Raw genomic sequence first — 25,276 nt, forward strand, 5'->3', positions numbered from 1 at the left:
ATGCCACAAAGAATTAAGGCAGTTCCGAAGGCAAAAGGGGGTCCAACCTTTTACTAGCAATGCATACTTAATAAGTGACCAGTGAGTGTGTATGAAATATATATATATATATATATATATATATATATATATATATATATATATCTCTTAAGTAAATGAACAGTGTCTGCTCTGCTATTACATGACCAGCCAATTTTATTGTCCTCCATGGATGAAAACAGAAACTGTGTGTACATAATGGTAGTCACATGCAATACAAAAATATGAATTTTTACAACATAAAAAACATGTATTGGCCCATTCTTAAAAAGGAAAAAGAAAGAAAACAAAATGTACAGCTTTTATACAATATTTTATACATGAAAAAAATATAAATATATATACATATCTGTAATTGCCATAGCAGTACCTATTCAAAAATGTTGTGATGTATCTTACATATAAAATGTTTATACAAATATTAGAAGAATCATGTTAATTTGCTTTGTATTAAATAATGTATCTACAGTACATACCAGTGAATCCACAACACATTTACTACAATCGCTCTCTCTCCCCCTTCAAAAACAAACAAACAAAAAAAAATAAAAGCCTACCCTAAATATTCCAACCCCTGGTCACCCAGTTGCACATGAAACCACAAACAAAAAGAACAAAGGAGAAGGAAAAAATAAAACCCACATAAACACAAGCACTAAAAAGCCAGCAATCACAAACAGTGTACACAAGCACGCACGAGAGGTACTGTTCAAGGAGGAGATAGGACACTTTTGCGCCAGGTTCCTGATTTATGAATGAAATCACTTAAGTCCTTGAAAGAAGGATCTTTCCGAGTAACTCTTTTAAGGTGCACTTTACACTTAAACAGATGTACATTATTACTGATAAGTATTTTATCATATAGAGCCAGTAGTATCTATTTCCATGTAGATTTCAGCTTTGCTTTTTTTTTTACCATTGTTTACACACACACACACACACATTTTTGTCAGTGACCCGTTTTCAAATGCATCCAATAAACAGTGATTTACCAGACTGTACTCCAAAATGACGACATACGAGTAAACACATCACATTGTCCAGCCTCTGCAACTCTCCTGAGGAGAAAAGCTATAAAACTGCAATTAACACTGTGCGCGATTAAAAACTAAAACACAACCCGGAAAAAAAAGAAAAAGTCCATGATTATTTTTCCTTGATGACAAAGTGCATAATGTGTCATCACACGACCCTCGAGAAAGTAAGGGAGAGGAGGCGAGAGGCGGTTCGTTTGAGAGCGTCACTCGAGCAGCCTGGCCAACACGTGTCACACCCTCAGGGAAAAACAGAGATAAAGATGGTCCGTTCAAAGATGGAGTCCATCCCATGTCCAGCAGTGTGTTTGTGTGTACGTTTCAGAGCGGAAAAAAGCGCCATGTGGTCAGGACCCCAGCGAGAACAACCACATCACAGCAGCACAGAGAAGGTGAGCAGGCCGAAGACAGCGCGGCCGTCAGCAGGCACAGATCAGAACAAGCCACTCAGTCTCGGCACAGACACCACGAGCCAGCCACTCAACTTCCGAGTCCCGACTGATATTACAGGACAAAACGAAAGGGAAGGCAAAGAGAAGGGAAAGCAAGGAGGCCGACAGTGGCGGTCCCCTTGGCCACACTTCAGTCCACCGATTCCTTTCTTCCCAACAAGAAAACCCAACGGTTAGACATGGAAGATCAGACTGTGGATTAGTGGAAGCGGTGCCCGTTTCAGGCAGAGGCAATGCTTTGATCAATCCTGTAAGAGTTAAGGATTCAGGAGCATGCAAGGCAGACCCAGGCTTTGTTTCGCATTGCTTAGGTTTCAGAGTGACTGCTACAACCTAGATTAGAAAACAGAACAAGAAAAGAGGGAAAAAAAGGAAAGGAAAACACAACAGTTAGTTAGACAGTTAGTGAGAGTGTAACCGGCTTACACTGAAAAAAGCAAGATAGCTCACTGACACGCACATCGATTAGTTCAAGGACATTTACAGCTTCAATACAGAGTTCATTTTATCTCCACTTTACTTGCATTCTTTCCTCTTACGGGTTTCTTATGTCAAGTGGAACGTCTCTTTTCATAACTTCAACAAGCTGTGAGAAAACTGGCTGTTCAACATACAGGGATCAATAGTGAAGCCCTTGAGTGTTGGAAGTAGTTTTGGAGCAAAAGCAAAAAGTGTGTGAAAAAGCAAATCATAGATGAAAAGCAAAGAAAAGTGGGGCTGGAGTGGAGTAGCCTGTTTTTGCTTGGAAAAGGTTCGTAAATAGGTGAAAAGGCCCAGATGTGTTTAAGTAGCAGCCATGATACGAGCTGAACCCTCTAAAAGCTCAGGAAAAGAGCCTCAGTACTTCCCTTCCTCATCTCCCTTAGCAGAGGATACTCTGGACCATCTTTTCTGAAAGAGCAAAACAACGTTCCCCAACTCTTTGTGTCCATAATAGCCAAAGCCACCAACATTTTCACGCACTCATACTAATAAAGACCCATGAATATGAGGGCAGGAGCCTCAGCAACTGGCGTCTTTTGCCAAGCCTTTAAAAACTACCCGTTCCATATGTCTTAATCCTTGTGTCGTTTTTAAATCAGGGCTAACGAAAGAAAAATAACAAAACAACAACAAAAACAGGAGAGGCTTTTTTTTTTGTGGACAATTTGACAACAGCCTGGGAAACATGGTGTGCATGTGTGATGGAGTCACGTCAATAAACAGAAAATGGCTGCATCAAGTGGAAAAGCTGGTCTAGAAAAAGGGAGGACGCATATTCACTCTACAGCAGAAATCTCCAGAATCATTAGGAAATCATCAATACACACAAATCTAGCTTTTCAAAAAAAAATGGTTCCCCCCAAAGAAGTTGGAACTGTGAGTAAAATGTAGATAAAAACAGAATGTAAAGTTTTTAAGGATGCTGGGATCATTTAAACCCTGAATTTAGTTGAAAATAGTACAAAGACAACAGTCAAATGTTCAAAAAAATATACGCTCATTTTGAATTTGATACAAGCAACATGTTTTCTTTTAGACAGCCACATGATTTCCTCATTCTTGATAGAAGATTTCAGGAGCTTAACAGTTCAGGACCTCCTTTGTTGCATTTGTTCCAAATGTTTTCAGTTTGAATCCTGCTTTCTTTTCCTCTTTTCATCTCATTCTGTTATTATTCATAAATGACAGTGTTGCAACTTTTTTTTTTTTTTTTTAAACAAGGTTGTATTCACTTTTTTGGTAATAACTCTGCATAAAAGATGATCCGTCACAGAAAGGTCCATCCTATACCTGTTTGCATCTGAAAGCCTTCTGTAACAACAGCTACACTGCAAAAGCTCAATAATCTCATTCTAACATCATCACCTCATCTTAAATGTATGAGACAGCTACAATCAATCCCAGAGACATACTTTCCGTGTCACAGTATTGTTTGATGAAGCATAAATTAAACTCAAGAGCTCACATATACATCTATAAAGCCCAGAGATTAAATCATATCAGAGGGGGAAAAAGACAGTATCAGATCTGGGGAAAGTTGGTGGGTTGATAAAGTGCACCCGAAGCCTAACACCACATCTGAAAACAACTCTGCTTCAGTCTCACATTGTTTATAGAGTTAAGAGTCAGAACTTGACAGCAGCACAACTGACAGGCCATTGTACCACAGGGAACCACAACATACACAAGAGCAACCAGAATCTTTATAGTATCCACACGGCCAGTGTCTCCACATCCTCCCCAGCTGTGGAATACCTACTCTGCAGACTTCCAGAAGTGTCCTGGGTGGGACAGTCTGCGGTTGAGTTTGGGCAGCTTCTCCAGCATGTCAGCCAGCTGGGTGAAGGTGGGCCTGTCTCTCAGGTCATACGCCCAGCAGGCAGAGAGGATCTCCTGGAACAAGAAACAACTTTGTTTAAATGATTGCCGTTTTGCAACCTACTGATTTCTCGGGAATCAGTAAAGCATGAGCATTAGCCACTCTTCGGGATGAGTAACACGCTTGTGCACTGACTCACCGTGACCTCCTTGCCCAGGCTGATCTCAGACAAAACCTTCTTTATGCCCTCTCCGCTTCCAACCTGCCAGATAGTGGCTTCCACAGGCTGGTTGGTAATTGGCCAGTCCCTGGCTTGAAGTTCATACCAAATAGTTCTTAAAAGGAGGAAAGCAGTCAGATGTTCTCAGTGAGAATAGTCGGAACAGGGGCGAAAGTATCCAGAGCTTTGATTTAAATCTTGATTAACGTGTGCACAGAACTTACCCAAAGGCGTACACATCAGCTGCGTTGGAAAACGGTAGGCGGTCTTCATTGTTACCTGGGCTCATCCTACGCACAATCTCTGGTGCGAGGTAACAAATCCAGCCATGTGGAAGTTTTAGTTTATTCTCCCGCCTAGAGAAAAAAAAGAAAAAAAAAGAAAAGCAGCTTTCAGTAAAATGTGAGTGGAAAGATTCATTAGCCAAATTCAGTCCATCTCCAATTCCTGTGCAGAAAAACAGCCATTTATAAGGCCTTACGCAAAGGAAGTGCTGAGTTAGCATGCTCTTAAGTTCAATGTGTGCTTCAGAAACAAAAGTGTGCACACAGTTACACAGACTCTGCAGCTGAGCTTGCTTTAAGATGTAACAAGTGGCGCTTCTTACCTCCCTTCCTGAACAACTCCAGAAATTCCAAACAGCCCAAAATCTGTGATGATGACTTTATTGGTGTCATGGAAAACATTCTTTGACTTCAGGTCTTTGTGTACAATGCCTTTGGCGTGCAGATAGCCCATTCCCTGCATCAGAAGGCAAACGGATCAAGATATGTGGCCACACACACTGTGATGTTCTGACAAGTATATGTATGCGCGAAATGCTTAAAGTCACATGTTTTTGTTCATGGTCACGACTAGTTGGCAGTGGGCTTTCATGACACATTCAGGACTGAACTGGTGACCTGCTGCTGGGGCATTAAACAGAGAAAAATAGCAAGATGGCACATAGAAGTAGGACGTTAAACTAGGGCTAACATGCATCTTGTTTCTAAAAAAGAGATTATATCCTGGTATTTAATGGGTTAGAAAAAGACTTTTTATAGAGATGGAACAGCCCCATTTTATATTACACCAAGTACTGGAGTGGCCTTGACTGAGTAGTAGCTTCACTGTAGAGCTACATGGGTTATAGGTTGAAGTGGTCCCTACAACATAGATTACAACTGCATCTATAGTCTGCATCTCAAAACATTCAATTTTATGGGCTAAATGTCCACTTCCCTTCCAAAGATACGGGACCCCAAACCTTATGTGGCAATGCACAGAATGGTGCACTAGATTAAAGTGGCAGGATCACAGCTGGGGAAAATGTGGTTGGGTATTTTGAATGCATTTGTGACTGTTTTGCGTGGCGATAACATGCAACACAATACCTTTACAATCTCCTGAGCGATTTGTCTTGTCTTGTTTATGTCCAAGGTGTTCTTAGTGTCCCGGACAACTGAATACAATGTCCTCCCTTTACAGAAACTGATGGGGGAGGAAAAATTACTTCCATGGAAATGCTTGTATTTGGGTTAACTTGAATTTTGAAGAGTGAGGGAGCTCTGATCTTACCTGGTGATGATGGCAAGGTGGGGTGGAGCCATGCAGGCTCCCATGAACAGGACCACATTCTCATGTCTGGTTTGTCTGTAGTTCATCACCTCCTTTTTAAAGAGCTTCAGATGGTCCTGATTGTTCCCATCGATCTCAAGAAGTCGGATGGCAACCTCCCCGTGCCACCGACCCTTGTGGACTTTACCCCAGCGGCCCTGGACAAACAAAACCCCCAAGCTCAGTACAAGCCCCTGTTCAAACTTTTACACGGGTAATGGGTCCGATTCCTCACCTTTCCTATGAGTTCTCCGAGATCCAGTTGTTCAAAAGGAATATCCCACTCCTGCAGGTAGACACTGGTCTGACTAGCCTTACGGGAGATGGGGACCTTCCACTGGTTTCCCCGGGAGTAGGGCAGATCGTTAAGCTCGTCGCACTCCCCGTCCGAACCCATATTCATCCTGATCTCCTCCCGGTCGTCTTCATAATCTCCTCCGTCCTCATTACTCTCGACTTCTTCTTCGTGATCCTCTTCGGCTTCGGGATCTTCGTCTTCGACTTCGATGTCCTCCTCCACTTCCTGCAATCATACGAAAATGGCTTTGTGTGCGTGTACAGAGCATGTGTCAGAATAATAACAGCACAACACAGGTAATGGGTCTGGTAAGTAAGTGAAGAGACGGAAAAAGCTGAGAGTGAAGTACATTTTCTAAACATTACCTCTTCATCTTCATCTTCTACCAGCTCAGCGTGTGTGTCATCAGCTGACTGCTCTATCTCACTGCTGGGAAGCAGAAAATTATATCAGACAAGTAGAATTCAAGAAAAACTAAGTCATTCAACATCTGTGTCATCACTGAAACTGACTGAGCTACAATTTTGTAATATAAATATCTTACACTCGGTCATGGAGGCCATCAGGGTACACATTTGCAGGACTGGAAACATCTACGGAGAAGGAGATACCATAATTTAGGGAAGAATAAGAAGACTAATCGTCCCTCTTTCTTCCCTTGTGTCTCACAACATGCAGAACAGAACTGCTTATGTAATTCCCCACTTGCTCCAGCAGATGGTGTCAAAATGCTGTTCACAGTCAATATGCACCAATTCTGCAGGCATTCAGTGGAAACAGAGCAACGCAAACAGCTAAATCCTGAAGCAAGCATGCAGGAAGAGGAGATAGCCGCGGGGCATCAAAGGTATGCAGAGTGGTCAAATAGGAAAACAACAGGTCAATGTGTTGTATTGGGACAGTCAACTCACCAGGGAAGATAAACTGCTGTCTGTGCTGAAAGTAACAGGCAGCTTTTGCAAAAATAAAGAGAGGGAAAAGTCAGATAAGCATTGCAGGAAAGAGATTTTTGGTTAGAGAAGCTTTGAATCAAGAGATCTTGTCCATGTTAATATATGTGGGAAAAGAAGTGGTTAGAAGTGTATGTGGGGCTCCATGCTATCAAAGACGAAAAGGGAATCAGCAGAAATCTGTGTGATGAGGAGAAATAAACACTACATGTGTTCGTATTCGTCTAGGTTTGTCCAGGCATCTTTGGTTGAGGATTTCTGTGCCCGGATTTACCTGGAAAGTTAAAGCGGCTGTCTCGATGGCCTTTGGGCGAAGGGTTGGGTGGTGGGGTGGCACTGGGGGGGTTGCTCTGCTGGAAGGGTGCTGGAGAAGAGGGTGTGGATGAGGTGGTGGAGGACGGATTGCTGCTCGAGTCCAGCTGGTTCATCACAGGAGGATGATCCTGGCAAGATGTGGAAACAACTCTAATGAGGGCCTATAAATATCAGTCATATGACACTGCATTCAAGATCGCTTCTACAACTTCTAATTTTCTTCTGAGATCACAGGAGTCAGGTGTTCTTATAAGGCTGCATAATGACAAAGAGAAGCACCCAATAGCACAAAAGTGACTGAAACAGAGATGACAAAAGTGACATGAGGAATTATTTGTATCATATATCCAAAATAAACTCAGGTCTTCGATGCGACAGGACATTGGGATGATTATGACAAATATGTATCTTTTAGTTTAGCACTTGAAAAGTATAAATGTGCACTCTTATGCGGAACCCCTCGTCTTTTTCTTTTCTTTTTACCTTTTTAGTAATGGCCTTTGGTAGCGTGCCAAACTGCGGTGCTTCCTGTGGCCGGTCCACAGGGTTGTTTATGTCAGAGGGAACTGACTCAGTTCTCCGAATTTTGGCGACTACAGGAGAGGAGGTGGACATTTTTAATATCAAACATGTATTCAAGACACAAAGACTGCAGATCAAGAGTGGGACAAAACTTACTTGGTAGAAAAGAGATTCTGCAAGATGGAGCTTCCTTTGTACATTTGTTGTGGCACTTTAATCTGCACAGAGAGAGGGCAGCATGTGAGGGGTTTGGTAGCAATTAGCATTTAGTATCTAGACAATTCCTCAACTTCACGCCAAGATTTAATCAAGAAAATGTAAACAAAAGAGTGATTTCAAATGATAGAAGCCGATATATGATAAGTGGATCAGAAATCATATTGCTTTTTCTAAAAAAAAAAAAATCAAAAAGTTGGGATGGCGTTCTGTTTACCACTGTGATGTATCATCATCTCCTTTTAACAAAAACCTGGAAGCATTTGGGAACTGACAAACTAAGACCAATTGCTGTGGTTGCTCTAAAACCGTGCTTTGATGACAAGCTGGAAGATCTGTGCCCTCCTTAACCAATTCCAAGATTTCCAAAAACACATGAAACTCAGAAACAGTTTTTGGTCTATTTCAACTAGAAAATCTGCATCAGTTTTTAATGCAGAAAATAACGGCCAATCAAGTTAGTCTGCATCCATGAGATAAGGGAATCCCCAAATTCTTGGAAGCTTTACTTTAAGAAACACTACTGTTTAACGACTCAAAGAAATGAGGACGCCAGAGTACCCGGAGAGAACCCATGCACACACAGTGAGCACATGCCAGCTCCACACAGAAAGGCCCCAGCCGGGATGTGAACAGGGAACCCTCTTCCTGTGAGGCGACGGTGCTAGCCACCACACCACTGTGCAGCCCCCTGAATTACATGCAGGCTTTAAAATCATTTGCAGATCATATGATTCTGGTGTTGAGCTACATCGTAACCTGCGCCTCAACCTTTTTTTCTTCGTTGAAGCATGATTGCACTTAAGAGTAGAATGACTTGCGAGACCTAAACTTACCGACAGTGTTTGCACTTAACCCCAAACATCATGTTCTTCTGGCACACTTGACATGTCTGGGACAGCCAGGACTTAGTTGAAAACCTACACAAAAACAACAACTTCTGTAAGTCCTATAATCAGATTAATGTAATTATATTCCTGGCAAACCCAACATGTTTGCTTTACTATGATGTAAACATGTTGAAAAGAGAGATCTACCTGTGTGTGACTGCCAGACCTATGTCCCTCCTCACTGCTTGTGGGGAACTGCGATGCCCTGCTACATTATCTAGACAAACAAAAACAGAGAGAAGGATAGACATAAGGAAAGAAAGATTAAGAGGACAGTGGGGTTAAGTCGAGAAAAGGCTGGTAAGTCGTGTGGAAGCCTTTACTTTTGTCAGAAACCTAAAGCCCTCAGTCGCATTTCCCAGACAAAACCAAACCACCCTTAGTAAGTCAAGAAATCCCAGTGATCTTAAATATTTCATATCCGACATATTAGGAAAAGTGCAGGAAAAGTGTATGCGTACGTATGCATGAATGACTTACTTTTAATTATACTGTGCTCCTCCATTAGGGTGGGTGTCCCTGGATGGGTGTAAGGTGCTGTACTGGGAGCTGTGGTGACTCCAGGAGTCCGTGTGGACATGACAGGGTAGCGAGAAGGGGAGTCCTCACATCCATTCCCATTAACTTGCATATTCAGGATCAAATTGTTCTTCTTAACACACCTAGGAAGGAAAAAAATGAAAGATTGAGCAAATTCAGCATACTGGCAAAAACTAGAGTGGACGCCACAAGTCTGCAGCAACACTCGAACAGCGTACAGCACAGGGCGGGTTATGTAAGAGCAGAAGGGAGGTACATTGGAGCACCTTAATTCCATTGGTACAGGATAGCGAGGATGATATCCTTAACACCAAGACCGAGGTCACAAGAGAAGCACCAAGCAGTGCCAGATCTGTGATTTATGCGCACATGCACACGCACATGTGAGGAATAATAGTCGTCTAATTTGATCTAAAATGTGCACAATTAGACCTGTAACCTGTTTTCAGGTTAAAGTACCGTGAATATGAACACAACCAAGACAAACAAGCATGATTATCTGCGTGAACGCTGGATGCAACGGATCTACATCAGGCGTGTTTACTTGTGCCGTTGGCATTTTTTTCCTCAATAAAACTTTCCATAAACAGACAGGATATTGTGGATAAACATGTGGCTTGTTTGTGTACGTGCACTTAATCACAATAGAGAGGCAGAGAAAAAAATAAAAATAAGAGAGAGAGAGATTGTGTGTATTGCCACCTTTGAGCATTAGATCTGGGAAATATTTCCTGTTTTGACATGACTCAAAATCTCTGGGAATCTGTGGAGGATTAGCTCCGCTCATACAGCGAGAGCGAAGAGGCAACAGGCAGGATGTGAAAGGATTTAACGCGGCAGGAGTGTATCTACGGAAAGTTCTGCCCCTGTTCTGATACGGTTAAAGAAGGATGTTTTTAGAACAGGACAATGCTTTATGAAGTGACCGCAGATGTCAAAAGTGCTCAGAAACAACGGAGAAATTGTAACCAGATCATGCTTACCAGTTGTATTGATACATGACATGAGATTATCAAGTATAATTGAATTCAATTCATTCATATACACACTATATAGTTTTTTTCTCTGAAAGGATTTCTGAATTTCAGCTCGTTACAATGTGAAAATAAATGGCTGAAATTGTAGTTTACCAACAATAAAATGCTAATTGGTTTAAATTCTGAGACATTAGTTTGTTCTTCGCAGGCAGGGACTGGTTGGAGTCTGGGACCCATGGGTGACACCTGAAACTGGGTTTTCTCCTTTGTTGTTTTGACAGGCTTGTGTTTCAAATGTTGCTTGTTTTGGGTATTTCCGTCTTTAGTCTTGTATTCAACAGGAAAAATGCAGCTCAACCAGGTTGAGATCAGGCGAAAAACTTGGCAATGGGAGATTATTCCAGCTTTTCTCATTGCAAAACCTCAGAGTAGGTTTTGCAATAGGTTTTAGACCATCCACAAGCAGAATCTGAGACAACAGTGTAAAGAATTCATCCAGCTGTTCCTGTATTCTGTCACATCCTCGATTAAACTATTGCAACTGGAAGCAGTGTCATACATTTTTACCTCTTTTTGTCCCCTTAAACCCAGCATGTATTGTATCCCTAAAGAGTATGGTTTCGTTTTCTGAAGCCGACCTGGTTCAGTGTGCAGCGTGTGGTAGAGGCAGAAACTACCACCCCGGATTGCTTCAGGTCAGCCTGAAGATGTCTATGGATGTGTGTGTGTGTCCCCTCCAACAATTCAAACCATTTTTTTCACTTCTTTTATTTAATTTCCTCATCGGGCTACATCCTGTCCCTAACGGCTCCATTATGATGAAACTTTTTGATAAAACTGCTTACACTTGCAACAAGAATTGAAATATTTTTGGCAATTGCCTTGCAGCTTCTGGAGTCTTTAGATTTTTGGATAATAGCATCTCTGATGCTCTTAAGACAGCGGTTATCTTCATCATTGGGAAATAGAACCTGGAAACAAACAGTCCCTTTTTATCTTTTATGACAATGTGAATGCTGAATATTAAGCGGGGATGAGTCTTACTTGAACATTACCCGTTTCATTTGATAACATGGATGATTTTGTCCTTTTGAACATATTCTATATTGTGTACTTACGAGTTATAATTCAGTGAGGCTAATTATTCTGACCAGGACTAAAAGATTCTGCAGTTCTCCTACCTCAGGACATTTCTTTAAACTGCCCAAAGTTGAAACATGTGGTGCCAGAGCCAACAAAGGTCATTTGTCATAATTACAGTGCTGGTCGAAAGGTACTATTTAGCTCTTATCTGACGTACTAAAGAAAACCCGTGGACACGGACTGTTTCTCCAAAAATACGTCAGTTGACAAGGCTTTAGCGAGACACCTACTTGTTGGTGGAGGGGTCCTCGATGCGATTACCCAGCTGGGACTCGTGGCTTTTGCTGCGTGTGAGCGTGATGTTGGGGAGCAGATGCAGGACTTTGCGGGATGGAGGTGGAGGGGTGCAGGGGGGCTTCGGACGGTGCCGCCTCTTTGAAGGGGGAGTTATGGGTGGGGTGGAGGTGCGTCCGTGGAGCCGTGCTGTGCGGGATAAGGGCATGGGGAACGGATCTGTGAGAGGACTTTCACTGTGGATATATGATGCAAACGCCTCTGGTGTGGGAGCCGCTGAAACTGAGCCCGAGCGAGGATGGGAGAAGGTGGCACAGGGGGTGGATGGGGTAGACTGGATAGTCGATGGGCGGGCTAGAGGAGATGGACTGTGAGGGCGAAGGGGAGTTCCCAAATTGGTTAGCTGGTCTGCGGTCAGGAGAGAGCCACTGTCCCTCCTGGTGTGTTCGGACAGCCACGAAGTGCTGTCGTCTCTCAGTTCACCTCCTAAAAGAGAGAGAAAAAATTTTTTTTTAGAAAACTCAAAGACAAAACACTGATGCATTTATATCTATGAAGGCTCCCATAGTGTTAACAAACATACCTTCAGTGGCACTCTTTAAACAGGAGAGGGCAGCACTGAGTCTAGCACATTCTTCTGAGCTCGACCCTAGTCTTCGCATTGCATCTCTCACTTGAGGACGGGTCATCTGCAGCAAAGCATCTAGGGACAACTTCACTTCGACTGCCTGCAGAGGAGAAATTACAAGAGAAACAGATAGCAGGTAATCTATGACTATACAGAATAAGGAAAAACAAAAAGCAATCTGCAGGACGCTTCAGGGAGAAACTGCTGAAAGCTCATTTAAAAAAATATATATATAGCTAGAGATAATATAATATAGATATCTTAAGTATTTAAATACAGTTCTGAGCCAGTCATACAACATCTAACTTACACCATTCATTGAATTCAGTGTTTTAGTTTTGCTGGTTTGGTCAACTTTATATTCATATATAGTCTCTTGCAGGTATGGTTAAATAAAAGAGCCCAAAACCTGACTGTTTCAGCACAATTAGACAAGAAAGTAGGACCATAAGAAAAACAATTGAATATATAGAAAAATATAAAACATTTTACTCAAGAGCAGAACATCAGAAGTATGTTCACACTCATGACTACATTTGACCCGATGATAACTGACAGAACCGAAGACGAGGTAACCTGCCTCGCTTTGAAATCATGCAGTGTGTTGCTCTTACTTTAGATTTTCACACATTAGTTTCACATCAAGTGTGCAAACCAAGAGCCAGCTAAGGTTTATTAGCAGGCTCTTACAGTTTTAGGGGTATCCTGCGAGTTTAAATGGCTTTATGTGGGTCCACATTGCATTTTTGGCTTAGAATTGGGTCATGGCTAAGTGGAATATAGCATCCAGTTGTGTTACGAATAAAGAAAAAAAAATAACCAAATGCAACATTACAAAGAACCCAACAGGATACTGGAAGTGGTTTTCAAACCAGCAAAAAAAAAAAAAAAAAAAAAGAATTCTTCTTCCATTATGAGTATTACATAAGTAACACAAGTATATCAAATCAAAGGGTTTATTTTGTTCGACTGTTTACTAAAATGATTATCACTGAGAGTAACTGCACACCAAGGAGCTGAAGAGAAGACCGAACAGAAACTGTGAATGTAATGTTTATCCAGTGTTTAGTTACTGGGATGGAAAGTAAAAATAACAGCATACAGCCACTGCAATCTATGGAGCACAGAAGGAAATAGGATCTTGTCCAGATAATTGGGATGTTTTTTTCTTCTTTTTTGGAATGGGAAGTGCGCAATCACTTATCAGTCAGGTTAAACCCTTTGCTCTGAGAGGGCAAGCACGGATGGCAAAACTAGGCCAGCCTCCCACACACTACAGTGTGTACACTATAAGCAAAGCAAAGCGCACACATACAAAAACACAAGTGACGATGAGAGAAGGGATACTCAAAAGTGGCTGTCTGTCCTCCGCTCCCTTCTCGACTTCTCACTTACAGCAACATTACAAATTTATCCACACAAATAATAGAGATTGTGTACGATAGCTGTACTGGGGCCTCCCTGAAACATCGTTACAGCTCTGAGCTCCACTGGAAGTGTAGTAAAGAAAGCAATAAAACATTCATTTTCCTAGACATTAGGCATCTCCTCACAGGTTGGCATTTTAGAATTCTCTGTGCATAATACTGAAATGCACATAGAAATAGAAACGGCTAGAAGGATCAACATTTAGGAATCTTGTTCAAAGATTTACAGAGAAATCATTGAGGAAGCCAGCTTACATGAAGCCTACCGTTTGAAGCATGGGAGCAGCAAAGTTGTTTTCAATAAATAAGCCATCTACAATCACAATGGTTTCCCATCATTCATTACATAATACAGTCCTCACAGCACATAACAAGGAGATGCACTGTAGAAATCTCACTCTTATAATGTGTGAGTATCTAAGTGGGTCATCAACATGTCATGACAGCTCCACATCTATTACGGTATCCCTGCTGGTATGTAAGAGATATGACTGTGCACCTACTATTCTATCCAAAACACTTTTCCCGCTCACGACTAAATGCTTTGATGGGAAGTGAGAGCCAGGAGGCAAACTGGGAGGCAAACAGAGCAAAATTGAGAAAGACATACAGAACTCAGCTGTAAACAAAGAGCAAATAATCAGTTACTGAGTCAAGCCGTAAAACAAAAAGAAAAGCATGGACAAACTGGGGAAAGCCGAAGACCAACAGCCGCAGAAGCATTTGAAAATAAGCATGCAACAGTTAAGTCGCTGAGCAAAGACAGAGGGGTGAGAGCAACACAAATACACAGTAGCAGACGAGGATTAAACAGTTTACAGCAGCATAGGAAGGGACACAAGTGAAAGGGGAGAAAATCTCAAGTGGATCGAATATAAAAGAAAAAAGAAATCATGGAAAAAGACTGAAATAGTGGCACCCTTATGTTCTAACATTTCACTTTCTTATGCCTTTCTAAGGCCCAGAAGTGAACTAATTGGGTGTGATCTTCATTTATCATCTTATAACATCTTTTAAGTCGGTAAGATAAGATAAATTGTCCTATAACTGGTCCTATTGCAACCCATTTACTTTAGCAGTTTGATGAGAAATGTTGCAAACACTACTGTTTACAATATCCTTTAAATAAAATCTGCACTAAAATTAGGTTCTTATTGAGAATAAAACTACATACAGAATAAATCTTCACAGGAACCATATTCATTCAGTGATCTCAGGCTTTTATTCATAGACTAGTCCATCAGTCAGATTTAATTAAGAGGTTTCTGTTTGTTCTTATTTGGAATGGGGATTTAAAAACAAATAATTCACATTTTAACAGCCGCACAGCTGTCAAAAACTCATCTTCACTAAACTACAGACCAAATTAATTCAAAGAAAAAAAAAAAAAAGCTTTCATAAACACATGTGAGACTTCAACAAACATTTACGTCTGAGACATTCCTCACACATTGTAGAAAAGTCACTCTTCAGTCTCACAAACGTGGGATCAAGTTAGAAATGGAAGGATGCTGGGAACCAGCTTTTAGGCATCCAAGATGAGTTTGTCCAAACAAACAAAGAGATCTTACGGTACCAATGCAATATCAATAGTCACTTTGGATGCTGTATTGGTTGAAAGAAGCATGTTTTAAGCATTGCATCTTGATAAATCTAACTCCAGAACATTTCTGAAAATTAACCACTTCCAGCAGAGTCTCTGTTGCAACAAAAGGTGTGACCAGTGGCCTTTTGATGGCATTCCTCATGCACATGTGAACATGGACCGAGCACACACACTGAACACACATTTATGGGACACAAATGCATTTGCTCAGGCCAGAGTAAACTGGCATTCACACAAAACGACATGACCTACCTCAATGATTTCTGGTCGCAGGTTGATGGTGCGCAGCCAGTCTCTTAAGCGTGGGTAACTGTCAAGGGCCTCGGGCCTCTCGGTCTCTGGCACTTTCTGCTTGCACTGCAGCTGTTTACAGATGTATTTCATCAGCTTCACCTGCAGGGAGCAATAGAGAACATAGCTCAGATGGGAGAGGCAGTTTGGAGGGGAGGCTCACAGCGTGTGTGGAGGCCTTCGCTCTGACGGGTGTCTGCCACACCTGTGTTGGCAGAAAACTTGTTTTCGTGGAGATGGTAGAAAAGCTGTGCAGCTCATGGTCTATATGCATAACATTCTGAGAAATAGAAACAGTTACCAACTGCTGATCTGCTTGATTAAATTACACAAGAACGTGACAAACCTTTCCATCTTCAGATGTACCTCCAATAAAACAAAAGACAGATGCATAAATCACTACTCGTACCTGTACTGTGACAGCACCAGTATTGGTTTCCATGTGCCCTCTGTGGGCAAGACAGCTAATTAGATAGAAACTGCTATTATCGTGCATGGACTAGTCACCTAATGAGAGCATCTGTGCTGCTGGCAGAGCAAATAAATACATTAGCAGCAAAGAAATAGCTCAGTCACATCAACGCTCTCAGAGATGGTAGAAGTGCAACATGACCGATCACTTTTTAGGATAGTAACAAGGTCAGTGTACTTCCTTTTCATCTGTAACTCTGTGCGTCTTGCACCTTTCGTCATGGCCATGATGACTATGACGATGGAGTAAATAAATGCAGATTTAGAGATGCAGAGAAACATCACTTTCTTTGAACTTGCATCACGTTGTCCCCATCAGACAGCATTCACAATGCCACAGCGTTGTAATGGCTTAATGGAGCGAATCGAGCAAAGAACAAAAGCTCGCCTATTGAAATCTGCCCGTCAACATTACTCGGAGGGATAGTACTGATCGACAGAAACATACGGTCATGCTGCTGTCCTGTTCATGCTTACATTGGCAAAGTAATAACTGAAGCCTTGTATGTCAGAAACATCAAATAACCCTGATGTGTTTGAAAGCCAAAACCCTCAAGTAATGTAAATGATTAAGTTCGAGTCTTGTTTTCAGAGTCTCTATAAAACTGAGACTTTACTTCAATGCTTCCATGTCAAGTGCAGTGGTCCGTCCTGTGAGCATTACAATGAACACCATGGTGTTGGTTTGCAGCGGCGGCATTGTGCCGCTCAGCATGACTGTATAATGTGTCCTTATCTCACAGTCTATCTGTAAGAGTCCATTACAACAGGCAGCACCTTCAGAGGAGCTGTGCAGCAACCAGTTAGCTCCCGACCCACCTCGCACATTTTGAATGCCGCAGCAACAATGGCGAGCGCTAGTCTTTCTCTGCTCATTCAACCATCTCCATGACACATCCACTCTCAACCAGACAGAAACTTGTACAGCCGAGCTGCTCTCTGAAAGTGCGGCCTTGGGAGGTAAAAAGCCGGCCTCCTCGCAGCTAACAAAAGAATCTCTTTTGCAGGCTGGAGAAATGAAAAGAGGACAGAGAAAGAGGATGAAGAGGCTGTAAATGCTCAACGTTTTAATCTTGACCCTGCTTTTTGACTCCATTCAATCATCAACTGCATGGAGAAAGTCTAAAACACTGAACATAAACTAATAAAAAGTCACTTAACTCGAATACATCATGAAAGCGGATTAGTCAAGATCAAAATAAATGGTAAAAACATATGCCAAAAAGATACAATTCAGCCCACACAGTCTTTGTCAGAAATAGTGCAGAGGCCAGTAACAAAAGGCAGCTCCTCAGATTATACTTCTAAACAAATAGGCAAACAAACTGACATACAAGCACATATACAAAGTCGATGGACGATACCAGCTGTCCTGCACAAGGGGAAGCTGTGATAAATGGTTATGCCACATCCTAATCAAACTAAATGGAAATTTTAAACATCATTCACAGTGCTCTCTGCAAGCACAAGTAGCATGGCTACTAGCAGGACAACAGCAAGAGGCATCGACTCAATGTAGCTAGCAAGCTAGCCTCCTTCTTTACCTCCCTATACAATAGTGCAGTACTGTGACGTCAGGTTACCTAGCAACCCCTCTTCAGAGTCGTCAGCAACATTTCAGTGGGATTTTCCCATACATGTGAAACACAGAGCTCAGACACAATACATCACAACATAAAAAAGTCACCATGTGTCTCCCTATGACAACAGCTGCTGTAGCTATCAAACGCTAGCAACATGTTTATCTCTTTGTCACTCACAGGGCATTCACTTTACCAATTAGGACCCTAAATAAGTGAGATGGATAGGATTACACAAGGACACGTGTCCCCAAATCCCTCACCGATAGCAGAGATGTGCATGTTGGTGCTGGGAGCACACTCAGACGCGCCAGAAGCCAAGAGATAATGACAGGCCCCTTGCATTTTATTTTCGGTGCGGAGTGGAGAAAAACAGTGTTTGACGTGTGGCCTGGAGGTGGGAGGAGGGGGAGGATAAATGGCGTCAGAGCCCACCTGCCAGTGGAGCTAAACAACACCATGGCAACGGCCTATTGCTGCACGGAGATGAGTGACAGCCAGTGTTTGAGCCACCAGAGAAGGCAGAGGAGTCCCAGCAGCGGCCGGCCTGACACAGCAGACTCGGGAAGCCCATCCCACCGCCTCAGTTGTTTTCTCAGGGCTCTTGCTGACACAGCCACTTTGGTGCACCTGCCAAGGATAGCAGGGCCTATCTGAGAACCGAGCAACAATGCTCTATCCCAGAAAATGATATTTGCACAGGAAGGTCAGCTCATTTCTTCCAGACTGAAAGACACACACATTTTCCTTGTCTGCGGTTACAAGACAGTAGACCCCTCTATCTTTACATGTGACCATTCTCGTTAGTGTCCCAAAAGCATCTAATTCAGATTGATCCGTTGATCACTGCGTTGTTACAGTACGATGCAAGTCAAACCTTCAACGGACTGCTGTGTATGTTGCTGAATTCTATCAACACAATGGCAGACACAGTAATGCAGAGGTCAGGTCACAAGAGGGGGTGGGACCATTGGGGGTACATGGCTGCTGGTCCTAGACAATGGCCGACTGCCCCTCCTCCATCACAGCTACTGGGCTGGGAGGGTGAAGAGGTACCAGAGCTGCTCCCAATTCTCTCTGTAAAGAAGTGCAAGGTGTGTCTGTTCAAGCCTCGACAAACACTTGGCCTTGTTTTGTACCTAACAAAAGAACATATGGCAACTGAGGCTATTCTAAATATCTCAGGGCAGACTTATAGATATTAACAGTCAAATGTGACTTCTGGTAACCTTTTCTAGGGGGACACTCTTACCATAAGAAGGTACATTCACTTAATGACTTGGAGATCGGGCAGGCAAGCAAGCAAGCAAGCAACCCCCCCCCCCCCCTAGAAAGAGTAAAGGAAACCTAAAAATTACAGGATGTAATGCAACTCATCCTGAGCCAGTTCAAGAATAGATCAAGGCCTGCCTACAGTGTTCAACCATTCGGATTTCTACATCATGCAGTCCATTCTTATTGGCTGCACCTCCCTTACTGTCAGGGAAAAATAAGGAAACTAAGTCAGGGTCAGTGCTGATTGTCACCAGAGTTGCGTTTCCTCTAAACCCTGATGTGAGCAAAATTCTCTGCTGTCTAGGCGTCCGATAGACACACAAACGCACACGCAGTGGTTGTCATGTCGCAAGAAGCAGTCCAGCGGATTGGCTTTGATTCTCCCCTCCCCTTTCCTGCCTGCTCTCCCCTCTCGCAGAGGCTCTTTGCGCGTCATTTGATTTTCTTATTTAACAACCAACCCTGAAAATGCGTAGGAAGAAAGATGTCTAAATATAGATGCAGCCACAACAGCTCGCACCACGAGTGCACAGCAAACTCTCTCCAACACCATGAGGAGACAAAACAGAGTGACACTTTGCTGTTTCTGATAATCACAGAGAGCACTGATTGGAAAGATATGACAGTGAATTACTCTCATGTGAAGATTTAAAGCTTGGAGCAAATACCTCCCAGCATCTATTTAGGCGATTTAAAGAAGCACATAAGCAAAACACTTGGGTTCTGTTATAAGGATGCTTTTAAACTGCTATTTCTATGCGTCTTGATGATGTAAATCTATTTGGTTTAGAAACATACAAGCGGATATGATCAAACAATTGTCAGGAATCAACACAGAGCTACTGTTAAAGTAACACAGAGGCAGCATCATGAGAGGCAGACAGAGACCAAGCTGAGTGGGATTAACATGTGAAAAGTGAAGTACCAGTTAGCACTCCATTTGAGAGCCCAGTATCATTATCCTCTCACTGGCAAAGCAGAAAAAAACACACACAGTTCAAGTGGAATAATAAAGCTCACCCAATGAGAGAATAAAGCCAGTTCAAGCTGCACTTGATTGCACTCCAGCGCAATATGGGAACGATAACCCTCGCCACAAGTGAGACAACTTCCATGACCTCATACAGATTGCACAAAATCAACGAACAAATTAACAGCTTTGGTCGTGGTGACATTTACGTTTTGCAACTTTAACTACATATCATATGTCGACAGTTGCAGGCCAGTGTGCTTGCTAGAGTTTCGAGTCTGTGGGAGGCCACTGGAGGAAAGCTGTGCTCTTTCCCCCCCCCCCATCTTAAAGGATATAAAGCAGTTAATATAATGGCTGAACTGAGAATTTAATTGGTTTCAGAAGTAAAATGGTCATCTAGAATCTAACTACCTAATCTACTGATTTGTAACAGATGAGGCAAAAGACAAGAGAAATCTCAAGAAAGGGTGAAGCAAGAAGTGAAAATGCACACTTATTGGAAGTTGCGAAACAGTCTGCCAGTAAAGACTTAGGAAGTAAGACTGGCTTCAACCTGGTCGAGCGGTGTGGCACTGCTGCATGTGGTTAATACAACCAACTAGCTTTCTGCAGGCCAGCTACAGCTGGCACACTTTTCTAACTAAAGAGGTTTTTTGTGTGTGTAATTCATAGCTGATAAGATTTCAAAAGTAACCACATGAGAGTTAACCGGTTGTAATTTGAGACCAGTCACACACAACTGCCTAAATCAACAACTGTCATCATCATGTAATAATAGATTTGACCTGTTTGCCCAGTTACAAAACAATTTCTCTAATGGGATAATAAAGTATCTATCCATCTACAACTGGGCGGTCCCACAACAAAACTGTGTGTCAGGTGGCTCCGGCTTAGTTTGAGCTGAGACGTGTGTTATGCGGTCAGCGTGGATGGACTCATCTGTTAACACGGGAGTGTGTAGGCACACGCCCAAGGCTGTTGTGAAGCTGGCCTCAGACCCTTGTTCTACACACATCTTGACCATCTGAACAATGATGATGAGAGACATGTTTGGTGTTAAGCCGAACCTGAACTGGTGATCACTAGCTAAACCTAAATCACAGTTTCAGCAGTTCAAACTTCTTTTTACATTGACGTTGAAGTGACCTGGTTACTTACTCAGCAAACAAACTTGTTTTTTATGATATGAGAGAATGTTTATTATTCTTCACTAAGACCTTCATTGTTTTCTTTTTCCCCTCACAGGATGTTCTAGACAGGACAGATTGAGCAGAAAATATGAAAGTAACCCTCCGACTTCTACAGTTATATCCTAAAATGTCACATTTTAAAGGGAGACTGTATTCTCACATGCTCGCTTTATTTGTAAGGCCTTCTCCTTCATCGTTTTCTGTACATCTGCTTAGATATTTGTCCCTTTGTTGGAGAGACAAGAAATTAGTCGTTCAAACAAGGCGATATTGCACTTAGCTTGATCTTTATACCCTCGCAAATAAAAAGGTGAGCTGTGCATACACTGTAACAACAACACACAGAACAATGCAGAATGAGAAAAAACAGGATAATATAACGGGGGAAAAAAATTCAGAAGTAACCTTAACACAAACTGGATATGTGCTAGCTGATGTATTTTGGCTCATCTATGTAAAGATACCAGGATAAGAAACAGATAAAAAAAAAAAAAGACAGAATACTACTCAGGAAAGAGACCTCTATAACTTTCCATTTGAACTGTAGGCTTGAAACAGCCACAACATCTGTGTGTATGAGTGTGCTCCGTGACAAAAGGTAGGGCGCTGAAGCCCAACAGAAACCCTTAATGACTGTACATTTGCGTCAGTGGTCAATCAGTGAAAATGAAATTTCACAAATGAAATTCATTAAATATCACAGAGATAGTAAATAGCTTTGCTGTAAGCCAGAAAATGTCTATAGCACCCATTTCCAGTTAAGCAACTTCAAGTCAGTGAGCACTCTGAGGCTCTCATTTCCACTGCAGCAGCAAGTAGATTTCAAAGCAAAAGGTTCTCTTCTCAGCTCTTCTTCTTCTTCTTCTTCTTCTCAAAGTGCAAGAGGGAACAATTCTGAACATGGCTAAACCACAAACCAGCTAAAACCAACTTTTGAAAACCACATCCACCGTTTTCACGAATAATATTTAGAGATAGTACCTAATAATGGCCTTGTAGGCACAGGAAAAAGACCCCGGAGTAGTTTTTGTAGTCTTCAAGAAGCATGTGAGAGCGGCACTGCCTGTCCATTGTCATGTAGAACAATGCCGGTGCAAAATGTATCTACGAGATAGCATACCTCAGGAAGCACTCTGCCAGATCACGTCCTGTTAAACCGACGACGCACACATGACAACGGATAAAGACGAGTTGAAGAATGCAGAATAGGACGGGCCATGACTCCACAGGTCCCTGCTACCTCTACGCTTTAACCAGTTCAGGCATGCATTCGATAACCTGCAACTTTGCTTCAGGAAACAAAAATGTAACCAGAAGTTTCAGCTACATTTTCTCGCACGGCTGAAAAGCAGTGGGAGGGGGTTTTAGTGTGGGCTCAAACAGACAACTGAAAAAAAAAAAAAAAAAAACAAGCAAAGCAGGGGCTTTTTTCTGGTTTCCATCTCAGTTCATAATCTGACGACTTTTTTTTTTTTTTTTTTTTTTTTTTAAACATCAGGGTTCTTTACTTGTGCCAGTGAAACTCATCAGCTTGCCAAATTCTACCAGAAGCCTTCCAGCAGGCTAAGGTGCCCCAAAATTCCTATTCTTAAACTGGAGGAAAAGTTCAACTTGAAAGCATGAGACTGCTTTGTCATCTCATGGTTTTAAGGTATATATTTTTCCTGCATGGATGTGCCTGCCCTGCAAAGGGAAACGACCTGAGAGTAGCCAATTTACAGACACAATCGAACACCGCAAATAAATAACGTAGCTTTAAAGAGCTACTTTACTCATTAAAAACACGATTCTTTAGCATACTGAAGGTCTTTTGAACCTAGTTCGTTGTGGTTCCAGAGTAGCTTAAACTAAACCCCCCCATTCTCTTTGGAACATTAGGTGTTAGGAGCAACTGTACAATCGTCCATAGGGCTGGTCAGCTATACAGATGTAAAAAACAGACACAGATAATTGATCATCTACATCTTAAATTGATCATTTATCATCTATCGTGTTGGGAGCATTACTCCACTCTCATTGTGGTTATTTGAGGGCATCGGACTAATATTCCAGCTTTTTCTGTGATCTGATCTCAAGTCATTTATGTCCTAAACAGATCCCAGACAGAATTGGGGCCTGTTGTCATGTGGAAACACGCAGGCCTGCCAGCTACATTCTATATATGTCATTAGAAGGAAGTACAACTGACAAATCATAAATTAAAGTCCACTTGATTTGAAATGGACTATTGATTTTCCATGTAAGCAACCAACATTTTGCCGTCTTAATCCAGAAAAATGGACATTTAGACACACGGCATTTACTGCCATTACACAAAATAACAGTCTGAGCGACAGCATCCAGACCAGACCTCTAAAGGACGATCCCAAAGGGCCGAGAGGACTGCTAATAAATTAAGAATAGCAAAAATTACTTAACACACACAGCTGAGGTAGAACAAAAACGGAAGCAGCAAAGCACATGATGCATGCTAGACTGTACATCTCCCCCCCATGTAGCGATGTCAAGTAGGCCAGTATTTGACCGTTTATGATATGTTAAGTGAGAAAATGTCGTGTGCTTCCTCGATGCTTTCACATTACCAGGCATGACTTTTCTTACACTAACTGTGATGTGTAAAAAAAAAATAATTAAAAAACGAAAGAAAAACCATAAAATATAAAAGAACTCTTGCGCAAAGCACTGTCAAGTCATTCAAACACGACGGCAGCGAATCTGCATCCAGAAGGAGAACACCGACCCCGCTTGCCTACATTTTGGAGAACCACATGGAACACGTCGGAAGCTACGTCTCATTTTGTATTTGTCTTGCAGGCCCAGTTGTACCACCGCTAAATCCGTAGCGGATCTGAATACGGTAACATAAATAATGGCAATACCAGATTATTGAATGTGTGCCATTAGGCCAGGATGAATTAAACTGCACGGCACGGTGCTGTGAACTATCCGAGGAGCTGCTGACAGATAACTGAGAAACAGGTCACATAAGTGGCTTCTTCATATGCATAACTGACGTCTCCACCATTTAGGGATTATTCGGTTATTCTAGAGAGATAATGAAGCCCTCGTGATAAACATTTTCCAGCCGTCGTCACCTCAGTGCATCGACCTAGTAGCACACTGTAAGCGACAAAATGTGCTCAGCTCTGACACAGTTAGGGCGCCTCGCTCGCAGCCCATATTCAGCCCGCGAGGCGGACAGCGTCAGGGCTTCATGACTCCGCAATTTGACTAGAACTGCTTTCTATGGAGGGATGCCACTTTGACCCACCCGAAAAGCCCATTACCTCTAAAGTGCGTATTTCTTGCTGTGTGAGGTCGTTGGACGCGGCGCATTTGGTCCGCAGCCCCTGTAAACTGGAGATGGAGATATCAATCATATTCTGGATGAGTTCGCATTGATGTAGTGCGGCCATCGCTGCGCCACCGCCGCTGTCCCTCTCCGGCTGCTCATCACTCTCGACCATATTCCCTCCTTTGGCAGACACGCTATCCATTCCTCAGCATTGGGCACGGCTGGAAGGGCTGGAGTCAAACCGCTGAGCTCAAATAAAACACATGCAGCAGCCCAGCGACGCAGTGACCTATTGTGGAAGTTAGCTGACAGCAACTGTCCCCCGCTCCCAAATGTAAAAGCTAAAGACGGGACTCAAACTAAATCTATTCTTATCGCGACAGTGCTCAAGTCGTAAAACGGTCCGAAGTCCGTTAATGCTCGGTTTGTATTTTCAGTCCGTGTTTGGCTTCCGACGAGAGTATACACTAGCTTCCACCGACAGCTCTGGCAGAGGCTTCACCGTCTGTCAGCTGTTGGGAACATCATGTAGCGCGGTGCACTATGGGAACTGAAGTCATGCAGGTTACACAAACTGCACTCCACACTACACCTCCCAAACTCCCCCAACACCTACTTACGCGAAAGAAATGAACAACAACAAAAAACACCAACGACTTTTGTTTTGTTTTGTTCAAATATCGAACAATATTTACAGCTATTTAAGTTATCAAGGGGAAAAAGATCCACCTGTAAGGCAAAGAGCAGTAGCAGAGGGTCTGATAGCTTTAACATAGGCTGCATTCCATTTAGATGCTCAGAACAGTGGAAAT

At 42.4% G+C, this 25,276-nt stretch overlaps 1 protein-coding gene across 6 annotated transcripts; it reads right to left on the reverse strand.

Moving 5' to 3' along the window:
• Positions 1-177: 177 nt before the first annotated feature.
• LOC142401050 (kinase suppressor of Ras 1-like) lies at positions 178-24,973 on the reverse strand. 6 transcript variants are annotated; one of them, XM_075486267.1, is made up of 21 exons: positions 24,457-24,973; positions 15,642-15,782; positions 12,312-12,456; positions 11,725-12,214; positions 9,315-9,496; positions 8,982-9,051; positions 8,781-8,864; positions 7,885-7,946; positions 7,690-7,799; positions 7,166-7,334; positions 6,853-6,894; positions 6,486-6,534; positions 6,307-6,367; positions 5,879-6,166; positions 5,605-5,801; positions 5,421-5,517; positions 4,655-4,788; positions 4,272-4,403; positions 4,027-4,162; positions 3,768-3,901; positions 178-1,858 (listed from the first exon to the last, which is right to left on the reverse strand). In XM_075486267.1, exons 1-21 carry the CDS (start codon positions 24,664-24,666, stop codon positions 1,852-1,854), a joined length of 2,940 nt encoding a protein of 979 aa, XP_075342382.1. In that variant the 5' UTR covers positions 24,667-24,973; the 3' UTR covers positions 178-1,851. The 6 variants fall into 6 exon arrangements, with proteins under 6 accessions (XP_075342382.1, XP_075342381.1, XP_075342386.1 ...); XM_075486266.1 differs by having other exon boundaries at positions 6,307-6,370; XM_075486271.1 differs by lacking the exon at positions 24,457-24,973 and adding an exon at positions 22,290-22,378 and having other exon boundaries at positions 6,307-6,370.
• Positions 24,974-25,276: the final 303 nt, after the last annotated feature.

The sequence above is a fragment of the Odontesthes bonariensis genome, chromosome 16, assembly GCF_027942865.1.
Source record: "Odontesthes bonariensis isolate fOdoBon6 chromosome 16, fOdoBon6.hap1, whole genome shotgun sequence".
Lineage (NCBI taxonomy): Eukaryota > Metazoa > Chordata > Actinopteri > Atheriniformes > Atherinopsidae > Odontesthes > Odontesthes bonariensis.